General features: G+C 45.0%; 1 protein-coding gene across 1 annotated transcript in view; it reads right to left on the reverse strand.

Annotated features, from left to right (window-relative positions):
* FANCA (FA complementation group A) overlaps positions 1-18,220 on the reverse strand; it is a gene marked incomplete at its 3' end in the record, with an annotated part of 185,566 nt that overhangs the window by 16,100 nt on the left and 151,246 nt on the right. Inside the window, exons 33-37 of the mRNA XM_082257122.1 lie at positions 14,966-15,071; positions 14,814-14,873; positions 11,144-11,248; positions 7,860-7,972; positions 7,615-7,759 (exon numbers count right to left, since the gene is read on the reverse strand). Of these exons, the coding sequence (XP_082113248.1) occupies positions 7,615-7,759; positions 7,860-7,972; positions 11,144-11,248; positions 14,814-14,873; positions 14,966-15,071 (529 nt within the window). The remainder of the gene's footprint in view (positions 1-7,614; positions 7,760-7,859; positions 7,973-11,143; positions 11,249-14,813; positions 14,874-14,965; positions 15,072-18,220) is intronic.

The raw sequence follows: 18,220 nt of genomic DNA on the forward strand, positions 1-18,220 counted from the left end.
GTGGGGAGCCTTCTCTAGCGACCAAACCGCTGTACTGAGGACAGGGAGTGTCGCAGCCAGGACGCAGTGGAACTGCGGTGCGAAACCGCAAATGGCGTCCAGTGAGGTAGCCATCTCACAGGCAGCATCCCTGCAGCGAACAGGGATGGGTCGTTCAATATGCCAGGGAAACCTGACTGAACGCTCGATGGCAGGCTAGGGAACCCCTGGCCCTGAGCCCTGGGATCCAGGGTGGCCAGTCCGAGACCCAGCTCCGCAAGATCATCTTCATCCGAAGAAACTAAACTAAATGCTGAGAAAAATAACAGCTAGTAAAAGAAAGAGAAAAATACTCAAATAAAATCAAAAAAGAGAATAGAAAGCTGAGACTGAGAGCCCCAGCACAGTATCAGCCAAGCTACTCCTAAGCTAGGCATTAGAAACTGAGTTGAGAATGCAGCAAGCAGGGAGGTATTGACTGAGGGGACCGCCCCCTAGGGGTGTGATATGCTAAAAGCTTTTATATTAACAAATCTTGTTGCCTAGCTACTCCTACGGAGCAAAGGTCAATACCCCATTAGTGAAGATTATGAAGTGGCGGCGACTGTCGGAGGACGTAAGAGAAAAAGAATTGTTGCTCTACATAAAGATGGCCTAGGCTATAAGAAGATTGCCAAGACCCTGAAACTGAGCTGCAGCACGGTGGCCAAGACCATACAGCGGTTTACCAGGACAGGTTCCACTCAGAACAGGCCTCGCCATGGTCCACCAAAGAAGTTGAATGCACGTGCTCAGCGTCATATCCAGAGGTTGTCTTTGGGAAATAGACGTATGAGTGCTGCCAGCATTGCTGCAGAGGTTGAAGGGGTGGGGGGTCAGCCTGTCAGTGCTCAGACCATACGCCGCACACTGCATCAAATTGGTCTGCATGGCTGTCGACCCAGAAGGAAGCGTCTTCTAAAGATGATGGACAAGAAAGCCCACAAACAGTTTGCTGAAGACAAGCAGACTATGGACATGGATTACTGGAATCATCTCCTGTGGTCTGATGAGACCAAGATAAACTTATTTGGTTCAGATGGTGTCAAGCGTGTGTGGTGACAACCAGGTTAGGAGTACAAAGACAAGTGTGTCTTGCCTACAGTCAAGCATGGTGGTGGGAGTGTCATGGTCTGGGGCTGCATGAGTGCTGCCGGCACTGGGAAGCTACAGTTCATTGAGGGAACCATGAATGCCAACATGTACTGTGACATACTGAAGCAGGGCATGATCCCCGACTGGGCCGCAGGGCAGTATTCAAACATGATAACGACCCCAAACACACCTCCAAGACGACCTCTGCCTTGCTAAAGAAGCTGAGGGTAAAGGTGATGGACTGGCCAAGCATGTCACCAGACCTAAACCCTATTGAGCATCTGTGGGGAATCCTCAAATGGAAGGTGGAGGAGCGCAAGGTCTCTAACATCCACCAGCTCTGTGATGTCCCCATGGAGGAGTGGAAGAGGACTCCAGTGGCAACCTGTGAAGTTCTGGTGAACTCCATGCCCAAGAGGGTTAAGGCAGTGCTGGAAAATAATGGTGGCCACACAAAATATTGACACTTTGGGCCCAATTTGGACATTGTCACTGAGGGGTGTACTCACTTTTGTTGCCAGCGGTTTAGACATTAATGGCTGTTCTGAATACCATGCTGAGTGGCTGACCTGATGCTTTCTGAACACAGGAAAATGGCCGCTCAGCACAGGCACCATTCAGAGAATGCTTTGTACCCTTGGCCGGCCTCCTGTGTTCAGAATGCAGCACACCAGCCGCTTGGCACAAAACCTGAAAGCAAGTGAAGATCACTGGAGTGTCGGTGTCTATTTCAATGATTTCCAATCTCCAGGGGGATCAGCCATGTATGTTATATACAGTACATACATTATATACAGTATATACATTCCTCCAAGCTGGAACTATGTAACAATAAATCATACCTGGAATTCAGCTTTAAACAAAACATTGACTTCAGTGATTCTGGAGTAGAATAAAGTATTTACCTTTAATGTGAGAGGGATAAGATCCACGATGGAGAAAATCAGGAAGCAGTCCAACAGCTGCAATACAAATGAATAGACATGAAATAAGTCCCATATAATCATAAAAAAAGAAGAGCACCCCCTGTTTTCAGTCAACCATTGGAGACGTCTTGCCTCCCATTTAGCATTACACCCCCAGTGAGAATACTCCTCCCCACCCCTCAGTGATCTACTCCTCAATGTTCATTCCCCCCCCCCTTCTGTATAGCATTACACCCCCAGTGAGAATACTCCACCCCCTCTCAGTGATCTACTCCTCAATGTTCACCCCCCCTTCTGTATTACACCCTCAGTGAGAATACTCCACACCCCCATCTGTGATCTGCTTTATGTTCATTCACCCCCCCCTCCCCTCCTGTATAGCATTACACCCTCAGTGAGAATACTCCACCCCCTCTGTGATCTCCTTTATGTTTATTCCCCCCCCCCAACCCCCTCCTATAGCATTACACCCTCAGTGAGAATACTACACCCCCCCCCCCCGATCTCCTCAATGCCCCCCCCCTCTTCCCATGTATAGCATTACAACCTCTGAGAATACTCCACACCCCCTGCTGTGATCTCCTTAATGTTCATCCAGCCCCCCCCCCCCCGAATAGCATTACAGTGGCAGCCTTAATGAGAATACTCCACATCCCCCTTTGTGATCTCCTCCTCAATGTTCATTCCCCACCCCCCCCCACCCCCACTCAGTTCTTTGCAGAAGGGCATCCTATGATTCCGGTGGGCAGAACTGGAGGGCTCCGGCATACACTCAGGTACGCACCTTCTTCACTCATGTATCACCTCTTTCTTTGCTATCCTTTCCCAGTGACCCCCCCTATACAATGCTACATTCTTCCTATGTGTGTGTCTGCCCCCCTCGTCTTCCTGTTTTCCCCACCTGGCTGTATACACAGCAGCCCTGATTAGAAATGCTGCTCTAGCCACATCCATACAGGCTGACATACACGATCCCCTCTTGCACCAATAAAAGTGATCAGGGGACTGTAAAGCCGCCTGGATCACATTTACTCAACAGTCGACAGCCAGATGAAAAAACTGATGGCTGCAGCTTTAAACTTGAAGTCCAGGGTCAAAGGGTTTAAGAGATCCGCGCTGTGAAATAACTACAGGCTGCAGCCTACCTCAAAATACGATCCAATGGATTGTATTCAGTAATGTTTTAAAGGGGTTAGTGGGGTAAATGGCACTGCCTTTCAGTAGATATTAAGGGGCACTATATGTAGATGTTATAAATAGGAGTATTCCAACACAGGGTATTTCAAAGTACATATGATCGTATTACCCTTTTCACATCACAATGATTGCAAACAATCCATATAAATAAATCTTAAAAAGTGCAAATTGTGCAGTAAAGGTGTTATTGGCCAAATCAAGATTTAAACACTTTTACTGCACTATTTGCACTTTTTAAGATTTATTTATATGGATTGTTTGCAATCATTGTGATGTGAAAAGGGTAATACGATCATATGTACTTTGAAATACCCTGTGTTGGAATACTCCTATTTATAACATCTACATATAGTGCCCCTTAATATCTACTGAAGAGCAGCGCCATTTACCTCACTAACCCCTTTAAAACATTGAAGTCCAGGGCGTTTTTTAACCGGTTAGGAACATCAATAGGTTAAACAAAAGTGAATCCCCAAAACAAAGAGATTATTGTATGCATACATGTGAAGAAGACATAAATATGTGAAGATATTCACACCTGTACAGAAAATATTTCACATTCATGCAATGCTTCTATGGTGCATAATGCTCAATGCTAGCTGTAAGTGACAGGAAGTCAGTTGTGTGCTGGAAAATATCACTTCCTGCTCTGCCAACCCAATCTGTGGCTGCAGCAGCATAGAATGACATGTGTCTCCCTCCAGATGGGACAACCACAAGCTCCCTCACACTGCTGACATCTTCGCCTGGTCTTCTTCCAGGTTTGGGATCTTCTCCAGCTATCCTGATTGGCCGTGCCTGGATGGACGAACTCCTGCACATGAGAGTTCACTCATCCCAACACACAGCAGATGCCAGGAAACCCATCAAGAAGATGCAAACTTCATAGAAGGTCACCTCTCCAACAAAAGCCTTCCTTCCCAGTTTTTAATTTCTATCTAAAGCGCCTTTTTAGGTTTATTGCAAAACATCTTACAAACTTTAGAGTGTAAGTTCACTTTTACAGAAAAAATGTAAGATGAACTTACACTGGACCCCTCCCTCACCCCCCTCCCCCGCAGTCCCGCTGACCTTGAGTCCATCTATTCCCTGCTGTGAGACATTGGGTCGCCGCTTTACCGGTCCGGAGATTTGAAATCCCTGCAGCTTAATCTCCGATCTGTACCTCTCTGCATGTACGGATAGGAGGCATTCTAATTGGTCGGTGCGGTCACATGGACGGCGCTCACCAATCAGCACCCGCCTAGCCCATCCTGTCAGCGCTGGAGAAGAGGAGAGAAAGCTGCAGGGATTTTAAATCCTCGGACCGGTAATGTGGCAGGCGGGTGTTTCACAGCGGGTGATCACGGGGGTTCCAGGTCAGCAGACCGGGGGGGGGGGGGCGGTGGATGAGGAAGGGAGTCCAGTGTAAGTTCTCCTTATCACTCTTAAAAGTATAAGTTCACCTTTACAGAAAATCTGTATTAAAGGTTAGGCCCCTTTCAGACGGGACAGGCTTCGTCAATCGGATCAATAATTTAAATTTTTTTCATTTTACACTTTTCCTTTAATTTTTTTTTGATCACTTTTATTCCTATTACAAGGAATGTAAATATCCCCTGTAATAGGAATAGGGATGACAGGTCCTCTTTATGGAGGGATCCCCTGTAATAGGAATAGGGATGACAGGTCCTCTTTATGGAGGGATCCCCTGTAATAGGAATAGGGATGACAGGTCCTCTTTATGGAGAGATCCCCTGAAATAGGAATAGGGATGACAGGTCCTCTTTATGGAGGGATCCCCTGTAATAGGAATAGGGATGACAGGTCCTCTTTATGGAGGGATCCCCTGTAATAGGAATAGGGATGACAGGTCCTCTTCATGGAGAGATCCCCTGTAATAGGAATAGGGATGACAGGTCCTCTTTATGGAGAGATCCCCTGTAATAGGAATAGGGATGACAGGTCCTCTTTATGGAGAGATCCCTTGTAATAGGAATAGGGATGACAGGTCCTCTTTATGGAGAGATCCCTGGAATAGGAATAGGGATGATGGGTCCTCTTTATGGAGGGATCCCCTGTAATAGGAATAGGGGTGGCAGGTCCTCTTTATGGAGAGATCCATGTAATAGGAATAGGGATGATGGGTCCTCTTTATGGAGGGATCCCCTGTAATAGGAATAGGGATGACAGGTCCTCTTTATGGAGGGATCCCCTGTAATAGGAATAGGGATGACAGGTCCTCTTTATGGAGAGATCCCCTGAAATAGGAATAGGGATGACAGGTCCTCTTTATGGAGGGATCCCCTGTAATAGGAATAGGGATGACAGGTCCTCTTTATGGAGGGATCCCCTGTAATAGGAATAGGGATGACAGGTCCTCTTTATGGAGAGATCCCCTGTAATAGGAATAGGGATGACAGGTCCTCTTTATGGAGAGATCCCCTGTAATAGGAATAGGGATGACAGGTCCTCTTTATGGAGAGATCCCTTGTAATAGGAATAGGGATGACAGGTCCTCTTTATGGAGAGATCCCTGGAATAGGAATAGGGATGATGGGTCCTCTTTATGGAGGGATCCCCTGTAATAGGAATAGGGGTGGCAGGTCCTCTTTATGGAGAGATCCATGTAATAGGAATAGGGATGATGGGTCCTCTTTATGGAGGGATCCCCTGTAATAGGAATAGGGATGACAGGTCCTCTTTATGGAGGGATCCCCTGTAATAGGAATAGGGATGACAGGTCCTCTTTATGGAGAGATCCCCTGAAATAGGAATAGGGATGACAGGTCCTCTTTATGGAGGGATCCCCTGTAATAGGAATAGGGATGACAGGTCCTCTTTATGGAGGGATCCCCTGTAATAGGAATAGGGATGACAGGTCCTCTTTATGGAGAGATCCCCTGTAATAGGAATAGGGATGACAGGTCCTCTTTATGGAGAGATCCCCTGTAATAGGAATAGGGATGACAGGTCCTCTTTATGGAGAGATCCCTTGTAATAGGAATAGGGATGACAGGTCCTCTTTATGGAGAGATCCCTGGAATAGGAATAGGGATGATGGGTCCTCTTTATGGAGGGATCCCCTGTAATAGGAATAGGGGTGGCAGGTCCTCTTTATGGAGAGATCCATGTAATAGGAATAGGGATGATGGGTCCTCTTTATGGAGGGATCCCCTGTAATAGGAATAGGGATGACAGGTCCTCTTTATGGAGGGATCCCCTGTAATAGGAATAGGGATGACAGGTCCTCTTTATGGAGAGATCCCCTGAAATAGGAATAGGGATGACAGGTCCTCTTTATGGAGGGATCCCCTGTAATAGGAATAGGGATGACAGGTCCTCTTTATGGAGGGATCCCCTGTAATAGGAATAGGGATGACAGGTCCTCTTTATGGAGAGATCCCCTGTAATAGGAATAGGGATGACAGGTCCTCTTTATGGAGAGATCCCCTGTAATAGGAATAGGGATGACAGGTCCTCTTTATGGAGAGATCCCTTGTAATAGGAATAGGGATGACAGGTCCTCTTTATGGAGAGATCCCTGGAATAGGAATAGGGATGATGGGTCCTCTTTATGGAGGGATCCCCTGTAATAGGAATAGGGGTGGCAGGTCCTCTTTATGGAGAGATCCATGTAATAGGAATAGGGATGATGGGTCCTCTTTATGGAGGGATCCCCTGTAATAGGAATAGGGATGACAGGTCCTTTTTATGGAGAGATCCCCTGTAATAGGAATAGGGATGACAGGTCCTCTTTATGGAGAGATCCCCTGTAATAGGAATAGGGCATGACAGGTCCTCTTTATGGAGAGATCCCCTGTAATAGGAATAGGGATGACAGGTCCTCTTTAGGGAGAGATCCCCTGTAATAGGGATGACAGGTCCTCTTTATGGAGAGATCTGGGGTCTATAAGACCTCACATCTCTCCCCTAAACTGGTAAGTCTGAGAGCAAACAAATAAATAAAAAAAAAGCGATCTCAGGCTTTGCGGCCAAACACACGGCAGTATTTACAACTGTCAGGGGGGACACGTCCCCTCCCTCCGCCTGTAAAAACGATCAACTTCCGCTATGATTGAGCTTACAGTGCAAGGAATCGCCGGCTGAAAAAGATGCTAATCTCCACTCAAAGTCTAGGACATCATATGATGGCCTTGACCGTGAAATTGTTAAACCCCTAGAATTGCTGCTGGTGACAGCTCTGGACATAAGGGGAGTATTGCAGCAAAAGTATTTTTTAATCTCTTAATGGACTATTTATTTGTTGTGGATATGTGGTATATGTCACACAACACTTGTTTTTCTAATAAGCTCAAAGGGACGAGAGAGCTGGAGGAAGGGGATTGTATTGGGAAGGTGGGATCCCCATTTCAGCCTCTTCACTCACAATTCTCACCTGCAAAGACTTGGCGCTCAAACTACCAAGTAAACCTGGAAGTCTCTTCTGTTGCACTTTGTTCCTTCGGATGGTGAAATGCAGGAAGGCGGCAGAGAGCCAGACGGTGTCAGAGAGGGGCAAAGCTGATCCCTGAGAGAGGAACCTGGGGAAGAATCAGAGGATTGAATGGCTGTGCTCCATCACAGGAACGTTTCTGTATGTTACAGCAGAAAAATGATAAGCTGGAAGCCGGACTCTCTTACCTGTCCACAGCTGCTTGCATTTCCCTCAGTCTTTCAATCTCCTTGGGCAAATCAGCTTCATACAGACGCTTCCACTGACACCTGATGGCTGCATCCAGCTGGGGCCACCACAGCTTCACAATACAAAATACAAAGTTTATGACTTCACTGGAGCGAGTACAAGGAGACCTTAATGCTCTACAACAGGGGTCTCAAACTGGCGGAACTACTGCCCATGGGAGTCATGCTTGTAACTGTCAGCTTTGCAATGCCTCATGGGAATTGTAGTTCTGCAACTGTTGGAGGGCCACCAGTTTGAGACCCCCTGCTCTATAGGAAATGTAAGCAAATGAGCTACACAAATGGGAGACAGGAGTTCTGGGTACACGTTATGGACAATGACAACTGGCAGAAGGATTTCCTCTTTTGGAGAAACTTATTTACAACCAAAAGTTACAAAAAAGAAAATCTTCAATAAAAAGATTTTCCCCCCCAAAAAAAAGTTACAAAAAAGGAGCTTTTATTATTAACTCCACGCCTAAGGGTAAAACAAATATTAATGCCTAAGCGTAATTTTGCAGCCTTGACATGTTAGTAAAACCGTATATATCATCACAACTAATTTCTACATCTAGGTGGATTATACCGAGTTTTTTTCAGGACAAATTGGGCTTTTATTTAGTGGTAATTGGTATTTCAGGGGATAATGGGTATCTCCTGAATTTTGTTTTTATTATCAAAAGAAAAAACTGTCCCAAAATAGTAAAACCTTTTTTATATTTTTTTATTTTGAAATGTAACTGTATATTTCTTACTACTACCATGACCTACCACCGAAGAACAATCCAAATAAAATCTTCCTTTCCGCAAAATTCTACAAACAATCCCCCATAATGACAACGTGAAAGAAGTTTGTTTGAAATCTTTACAAATTTATTACAAATAAAAAAAAAAAAAATGAAAAAAAAAAACTCCCATGTACATAAGTATTCACACCCTTTGCTCAATACTTTGGTGAAGCTCCTTTGGCACCAATTACAGCCTCCAGTATTTTTGAGTATGATGCTACAAGCTTGGCACTCCTATTTTTGGGCAGTTTCTCACATTCTTCTTGAGCGACTTGTCATGTCACTTTGGACATCAAAGACGCATGACAAGCCGTTCCCCATGTTTTCCAATGATAACCATTCATATATGTGCGACTTTCATATATGTGCGACTTGAAGTTGCAGCGACTTCAGAGGAGTTCATGCACTACTTTGGCTTGGAAACTTGAGGGCCATAAACTTTAATGCTAACCCTGAAAGGTTGCATGAAATTTGGGACCTGAATGTTTAACATGCAGCAGTTGTCCATTATCACTGATCAAAGCCAAAGTCGTATGCATCAAAGTTGCACTCCAAAGTTGCGCTACTTTGGAGTCATACAAGTGTGAATGGAGCCTTAGATCCACTTCATAGAACAAAGTAAGAAGCCACTGCCAATACAAATGACATCTCTGACCAAGCAACCAAGTACCAAACACCCCATACAATATGTTCCAGTGCCGACCCAATCCATCCATGGCAAAATTCACCAATCAGGAGAGGAGCAGAGTTTTTTTTTTCCTGTATGTATGTATGTATGTATGTGTATCTGTCACTCAATAGCATCAGCACTCCATGTAGGCACTCCATTATTTACCCAAAGGGGGAGATTTACTACAACTGGAAAACACAGAATCTGGCTGCAGCTGTGCATAGTAACCAATCAGCTTCCAGTTTTTTTTTTGTCAAACCTTAAGTTAGAAGCTGATTGGTTACAATACACAGCTGCACCAGATTTGGTAAATCCCCCCGTATCATGGGATTTCTGAAAGTGTACTGTTAGTATATAATGCGGCCCTTTACAGTGCTTATTGGAGTTCTTAATCCTTTTTACAACTGCCCAACACATATGTGCAAGGGAAAAGGATGAGCTTTAATGCCCACATGGCACACAGGTGCGTCACTGGGTGGCCGTTGTTTATATGCAGAGAACACGCTCACTGCGCACCCTCATCACAAAGACTGAGCAGACAGCTATCGGTCCAGGCTACTGATTGGTAGTCATCGGGACCAGCTTCCAATCATGTGGCCAATGTGACAGTAGTCACATGATCATCATTCCCCCTCCAGCATTCGGAACTATTTAAAGGGACGCTGGGGCTGGCAGGAAGAGGATAAATAAAGAGGACCTGTCACCATAGAAACTTGCTGGGCTTTTCCCTGTCCCCAGCAGCCCAGTCACTATTCTTTCACTCCTCTGGAATGCTAATTCCAGTACTTCCAGGTATGGGGGAGCATGTGACCCACCTCATGTGACAGAGTTGGTACTCAATTATTGGCCCAGTGCTGCCATATAGGGGTGGGGAGAGTGCTCAGTTCTATGTACACTTATGCCTCATTTCAACTGAGCGGTACGGTTCTGTTCGGTACAGTTCAGTACGGTTCTGAACGGTACAGCTTGATCAGGCTTGTGTTTCCACTGCCTACAGTACCATTACATGATAGGCGTGGTGTAGCCGGAAAGTAGCGATCAACGTCACTTGATAGGCGTTTCTCACCATGCCATCGAGTTCCATTTGCACCCTTTCCTCGCTGATGATACCCAGGAAGATCTGCACCTCCTGGGTCACCCAAGCTTCCCTGCGCACCGACATTTGTGTTGCTTCCATAAACATTATAAATGGCGCCCGCGGAAGTGACGATTCTCTGTCAACCAATCAAGGTTCTGCAGAGTGTAGCTCCACCCTGTTGGTACGGTACGATTGTGCTTGGCATCCCAACAAAAGGGTCCCAAAAAAGTGGTACGGTTCGGTTCAGAATTAGGGTACCATTCACAACCTTTGACAATGGAAACGGCAAAAATTGCGTACCGTACCGAACCGAACCGCTCAGTGGAAACGATGCATTTAATTGGGGTGACTCGATTACATAGGACTTGTCTTTCTTTGCTCCCAGTAGCTGAACAGAGTGGGAGAAGAGTGAAGGCAAGGTGAGCTCGTGCAGCTGGGGGGGGGGGGGTCAGTAAAGAGGATCTTTTACTTTGCACTGCATGGGTTAAACACGGGTTTACTTTAAAGGTGCCGTCATCCTGATCCTTGCCTTACTCCCTAATGAATCACAGACTTAATACAAGCATGTCAGTTAGGCTTGCCAAATCATCACTGGCTACATACTTGTTCAGGGCCAGTGAGGCAAAAATCAGTGCACCAGCCCCCTTATTTCTGTCCTGACAGGTTCTCTTTATCTGTGATTTACATGACAAGGATGGAAGTGGCATACCGCAGCAGAGGTCATCACAATAGGGCATTGTGTATAAGCGGCGGTGAGAACAGAATTCACAGCTTCTTCAGGATCCTCACACTGGGCGCTGGAGCTCAACAACCCCTGCGGAAAATCAGAGAGAGACGCCAACAATCAGGAAATGTAAGCAGAGAGGCGGCCAATACAATAACATCCATATAAAAACAGAAGCCCCAGGAAGGCCGACCAGTACTTACACCATACTGACCAAAGTAGATGGGGATTATTATTTATTTATTGGTTGAGCCAGATGGACTGGTGTCTTTTTTCAACCTAACTATGTAACTATGTATGATATAGTGAGATATACGGTTTATACTACAGCATACAAAGATATGTATGCTACCTTGTGGTAAGAGTTTGGTGAAGACCCTTTTCTGTTCCACCATGACTGTGCCCCCCCCCCCCCCTCCCCCGCACAAAGCCAGCTCCATAAAGACATGGTATGATCAGTTTGGTGTGGAGGAACTCCTGAAAAGAGCCCCAACCTCATTCCCACTGAACACCACTGGGATAAAATGGAATGGCAACTGCGAGACAGGTCTACTCATCCAACATCAGTACCTGACCTCACCAATGGTCTTTTGGCTAAATAGGCACAAATTCCCATCATAACACTCCTAAATCTTGTAAAAAGCCTTCTCATAAAAGTGGAAGCTGTTAGGGCTCATTTACACTTACTGCAACTTTAACACACATCAAAACGGGGGGAGATTGGCGCAATCGGACGGCACGAGCTGCTGCGATATTCTGGATATGGGCAAAAAGCAGATGGCAGAGTCCAGTGGAATTGCTAACACTTTGATGGCTGCAGGCTTTGTAGGGTGAAGTAACCCTGTATGGATCCAAGACAAAGAGAGAGAGAAGACCAAGCGCCAAACTAAGTGTAGCAATAAAGTCAATTTAATAGCAATTTAAAAGAATATTACTCACAAGCGAGCGTAAAAAACAGGCATCTCAATAAGTATGGGGCATCTGGGCACTGTTCATCCAGGGTGTCATTCAGGATCCCTTGTGGAGCTGGCGCTGTGGGGGATGAGCGGCGATCTCCTGTTGTGAGGCAGGGGACGTGCAGATCCTTCAGCGGCGGTGTAGCAGCGTGGGTCCCTGGGTCGGAGGGCTATGACATCACTTCCTGGGTATGCTGGTGTGTGGAACGGCGACGCGTTGCGGAGCATGCGCTCCTTCTTCAGGCCGTGCAGGGGCCATTTTGGATGTGGGTATTTATGCCCATAGATCGGGGGAGGAGTTACAGAGGCTCAGCAGAGACAATTTTGGACAAAGCAAAGCGACAGAAAGACATGGGGAAAACGGAATACAGACAAGTGATGCAAGGCTGGGGATGAAATGATAGTACTTATCGGGAAGGGGAAGGAGGGGAGGGGGGGGGGGGGGGAGAAAGGAAATCCAGGAGGGGGAGGGGGGGGGAAGAAATACCCTTAAGACATAAATTGGGGATATATACTGAAGTGTTTGTATTATCTAGAGGTCAATTTGGATGTTGCAAAATATCATGCCAAACATTGGTAATGGTGATAATAATGATGCTCAAAATGTAAAATTATATATGTATATATATTCAGAAATTGAAAAAGTTTATAGAAAAAGTTTATTTAAAAATGAATAAATAAATCAGGGACTTTTAAAAAAAAAAAAAAAAAAAAAAAAAATAAATTAATTAAATGGAGATAGAGAAATATAAAAGAAATTTAAAATAAATTACTTTAATCCAAAAGATAAAAATCGAACGACCCATATATATATATATATATATGTGCATATAGGTATATGCATTTTTAATCATTATTGTTGCATTCATCATTGGATCTCTACACCACACACATACCCATTTACAAATGGGTCGTTCGATTTTTATCTTTTGGATTAAAGTAATTTATTTTAAATTTCTTTTATATTTCTCTATCTCCATTTAATTAATTTTTTTTTTTTTTTAAAAGTCCCTGATTTATTTATTCATTTTTAAATAAACTTTTTCTATAAACTTTTTCAATTTCTGAATATATATACATATATAATTTTACATTTTGAGCATCATTATTATCACCATTACCAATGTTTGGCATGATATTTTGCAACATCCAAATTGACCTCTAGATAATACAAACACTTCAGTATATATCCCCAATTAATGTCTTAAGGGTATTTCTTTCCCCCCCCTCCCCCTCCTGGATTTCCTTTCTCCCCCCCCCCCTCCCCTCCTTCCCCTTCCCGATAAGTACTATCATTTCATCCCCAGCCTTGCATCACTTGTCTGTATTCCGTTTTCCCCATGTCTTTCTGTCGCTTTGCTTTGTCCAAAATTGTCCCTGCTGAGCCTCTGTAACTCCTCCCCCGATCTATGGGCATAAATACCCACATCCAAAATGGCCCCTGCACGGCCTGAAGAAGGAGCGCATGCTCCGCAACGCGTCGCCGTTCCACACACCAGCATACCCAGGAAGTGATGTCATAGCCCTCCCACCCAGGGACCCACGCTGCTACACCGCCGCTGAAGGATCTGCACGTCCCCTGCCTCACAACAGGAGATCGCCGCTCATCCCCCACAGCGCCAGCTCCACAAGGGATCCTGAATGACACCCTGGATGAACAGTGCCCAGATGCCCCATACTTATTGAGATGCCTGTTTTTTACGCTCGCTTGTGAGTAATATTCTTTTAAATTGCTATTAAATTGACTTTATTGCTACACTTAGATTGGCGCTTGGTCTTCTCTCTCTCTTTGTCTTGAACACACATCAAAACGCATAACGCTTCAACATGCTTTTTTTACGCGTTTCTGATGCTTCAGTAATGCTTTTTGGAAACTAGAATGAAGCTTGGCAAATATCCTGTGTGTGTTGATTATCTATTTGTTTTAAAGGGGCCCAGCAGATCCCCAGCTCATTTGTTTCCTCGTTCAGCAGATCACATGCTCAGAAGTAACCCCCAGCAATGCTGATGCCCCACTTGGTAGTAACCCCCAGCTCTGCTGAACCCCCACTCAGTAGTAACCCCCAGCTCTGCTGATCCTCCTCTCTCTGCAGTCCCTACTCACCTCCCACTATATTGCTCCTACGCTGTTCACAATGTGTGATATCTGCTACTTTCTCCTGCTCCAGTCCCCCAGTTCTGCTGTTCCTCTGCCGCTCAGTCCTCTCTCTGGTTCCCGCTCACCTCCCGCTATAGCGTTCCCATGTTGCACACCACGTGTGCCGTCTGCTAGTTGCTCTGCTCCAGTCAGGACCCCATTCACCTTCTGCTGCTCCAAGCTGCACACCAGATGTGACGTCTGCATCAGACACTCCCAGAATATATACACATGAACCAGAAGTGACTGCTGACAACGTCTTTCCGCTACGCTTGTTGGTTTCCCAGTGCATCCTGGGATATCTCATACCTCCAAAACAAAGCAAAGCGAACGCTGAATAAAAACCCCTCAAATGCTGCAGTTGCTGTTAGCGAGAGTTGTCATAGACTTCTATGGAGGCTTTGAAGCACCAAGAAAGTGACATGGGGAATACTTTTTGAAGCAAAGCTCTTATAGTTGCAAAGCGGATGGGCTGGGGATGGGGACAGGGCGGCAAACTCCATATTAATGCCCATGGATATGTTCAAGTGTAAATGATATAGCAAAAAAAAAATGGTGTTACCCTGAAAAAGTGGGCAGTGAGGTCATACGGGAGAGCATATCCTCGCTCACTGATGTTTTTCTGCAAGACAAAAGAAAAGATAAGGTGTACTTCAATACTAGGTTGACCCAGAGCTGACAATTTACCAACTGGACAGATAGCTAGAAGCTCACCAAATGCTTGCTGACAAATTGAAAGAAGTCATCAGATTTCAGAGTAGTGAAGCCTCTGTCGGTGTGTGGTCTGATGAGAAGGGTAGAGGGCAGTCCCAGGATCATCCTGTACAAAAGTCACCGAAATCTGTGAGTCTCATTTCTGGTCACCAATAAGGTAAGAGCCCATTCACACTGAAGCGGCACGACTCTGTACTACTTCGGGGGCGACTTGTGAAGTCCCGTGCACCGCGACTTCGGCGCGACTTGCACGGACTTCATATAATGAATGTCTATGCAAGTCGCCCCGAAGTAGTACAGGACCCTTTTTCTAAGTCGGAGCGATTTGTGTCGCTCCTATTAGAACTGGTCCTGTAGCAGTCAATGGACCGCGAGGGACCGCGACTTGTCAGGCTGACAAGTCGCCTGACAAGTCGCGGTAGTGTGAATGGAGCCTAATACCTCAGATTGTGAGAATAATTCTTTCCGGAAACATGCTTGTAATCCAAAGCACTCGTATATCAACGCAAATTTCCCATAATAAATAATAGAAACTCAGATGATTCGTTCCACAACCATTTATTCATATAAAAATGATTACGCCAATACAAAATACAGTATAAAAAGTGTACTGTAAATATAAAACAAATGAACCTGCACTTTGCGGCACCCCTCCATATACCATTATGACCAGGCTCCCAATCCACAGCTCCTTTTGTAAATAAATAAAAAAATGACAGTACACTCACAATGTTAAGGAGTCTGGTGCAATTCCAAAGCTGCTGGTGTATTTTGTATTGTACAGTAAAGTTGCTGGTGTACAGTATACAGTTCTGTATATGGCCAGAGGTTCCGGCGGCGCTGGTGGCTCCCAGTGCTCCCTGCAGAACTCGGAGACACTCAGGGAATGGTTGACGTCACTTCGTGGTGCTCCAAACCCGCGTTACGTCCGCCCACCCAGCTGGGAGTGTCTCCGAGTTCTGCAGGAAGCACTGGGAGCCACCAGCACCCCCCGGACCTCTGGCCACATACAGAACTGTATACTGTACACCAGCGGCTTTGGAATTGCACCAAACTGCTTAACATTTTGAATGGAATTCTTTTTTTTTACATTAAAACTACTGCTTGTATATCAAGACAGCGCTCGCAAATCAAAGCAACGTTTTATAAAAACTTTGTTCGTCTTTTAAAACGTTTGTAAACTTACGTTCCTCGTAAACCAAGGTTTTCCTGTATCATGTGTGATATACACAGCTGGAGAGCATTCCTGCTGATATATATGTATCCTCATCATATACAAACTAGTATTGCTGGCAGGGTCCAGTGCTGCATCGTACACTTACTGTTTTATATGCCTGGCATGAATGTACAATAAAAGCCAGCAGTTCTGGGTTTTCCCCTCTGGATTATCTCTTATGCATAGAGGTACTTCTTGGCTGGATTTTTCTGGTCCCTTTTCCTTTTGGACAACATTCACCTTATATGTGTGACCATTATGTTTCTATTTGCACTATATGGTGACTTATCAGCCCATTGTCTACCCAACCAGACTGGCTGGCGGTTTTCAGAAATTACTAAAATTTGTTTTACTATTTTCAAAATCCGTATTTTTGTGTTACTGACCTGGAACTAGCATGCAGCAAGTGAAGTTTTCAGGTTAATCCGTTCGTTTTTAAAGAAATTAAGCAACTTGATGGGCATAACAGGCAAGCAGCTAACATTTTCAGGAGTCAGCAATGGCAGCTCTCATATTTCTCTGTTTCCCTTACCCACTTCCCATCCAGGAACGCACCTGTACCTCCTTGGGTGTAAGTGGTTATACTGTGATGGTGGGTGCACCTACAGGCATCATCCGGGTACCATTATTTTCAGCTGGCAATAATATAGAAGGCAGAAGTGATCTGAGTGACTAATTAGCCACTCAATCACTTCTGTGGGTGGTGGAAGGGGGGGGGTCCCACCTCCCCCACCCCCTCCCTCTGCCGCCTCTCCGGTCCCATCACGGAGGCCGGGAGCGATGCAGCCGGTAACGATGGCTGCCTGGGACAGAGAGAAAGGAACTGATGTCGTTCCCCTCTCCCTGTAACCCTGGAAATCGGGAGCGATGAGTATTCGTCACTTCTGGTTCCGCCCCTTTGTTTACCTGGCCACCAGCAGCCAGAGAAGCAGCCAATCGGACCGATCTCGGCCTGATCGGCTGCATGGGGGTTCAGAGGAGAGAAATCTCTCCATAAAGAGGAGCTGTCCCGGCTTATGCTATCACAAGGGATGTTGTTCATCCCTTGTGATAGCAATAAAGTTTGTACAAAAAAAAAAAAACATTAAATAAATGTTTTGATCAAATAAATAAGAAAAGTAAAAGTGCCACAGTGCTTACGCACAAATGTGAACGCATACGTTACTCCCGCACGCATATGTAAACGGTGATCGCTCCACACAAGTGAGCTATTGTAGCGAATGTCAGAGCAAGAGAAATAATTCTATCACCAAACCTCCTGTGCCACTCTAAACTGGTAACCAGTAAAGGCATTTAAAGCGTCGCCTATGGAGAATTTTAAACACCGTAGTTTGCCGCTATTCTACGGGCAGACGCAATTTTAATGTGTGACATGTTAGTTATCTATTTACTCAGCCTAACATCATCTTTCACATTATACAAAAAATGGGCTGACTTTACTGTTATGTTTTTATTCATGAATGTTTTTTTTGCCAAAAAAATCGTGTTTAAAAAACCGCTGCGCAAATACCGTGTGACATAAAAAATTGCAACACCCACTATTTTATTCTATAGGGTCTCTGGTAAAAAAAAAAAGTATAATGTTTGGGGTTTCTAACTAATTTTCTAGTAAAAAAAAATAGATTTTACATGTACGATCAAAGTGACAGAATAGGCTCGGGAAGGAGGGGGTTAAAGTACAATTGAATTCTTAGATTTAATCTAGTGATCGACCGATATTGTTTTTTTATTGCCAATACCGATACGGATATTTTGGTCATCGCGTATCGGTATCAGCCGATATTTTCGTACATGAATTTTTTTTTTTTTTTTAATTCATTTTTTTTTTTTTACAGGTACTCTTGTGGAGGGATCTGGGAGTCTAAAAGACCCCAAACCCCTCCTCTGCACTTAAAAGCATTAAAAATGCCAAGTTTGGCTGTTTTGAATGCTGTAATTTTTTGAATTTGGTGCACCTGAGTACCTGGAGGTGAGGTCATGACATCACTTTCAGGTTTTTACATGGAGACCCGATCAGAGCTGAATGCGGCTTTGATCGG

This window comes from Pelophylax lessonae (genome assembly GCF_965119305.1).
Source record: "Pelophylax lessonae genome assembly, chromosome: 4".
Lineage (NCBI taxonomy): Eukaryota > Metazoa > Chordata > Amphibia > Anura > Ranidae > Pelophylax > Pelophylax lessonae.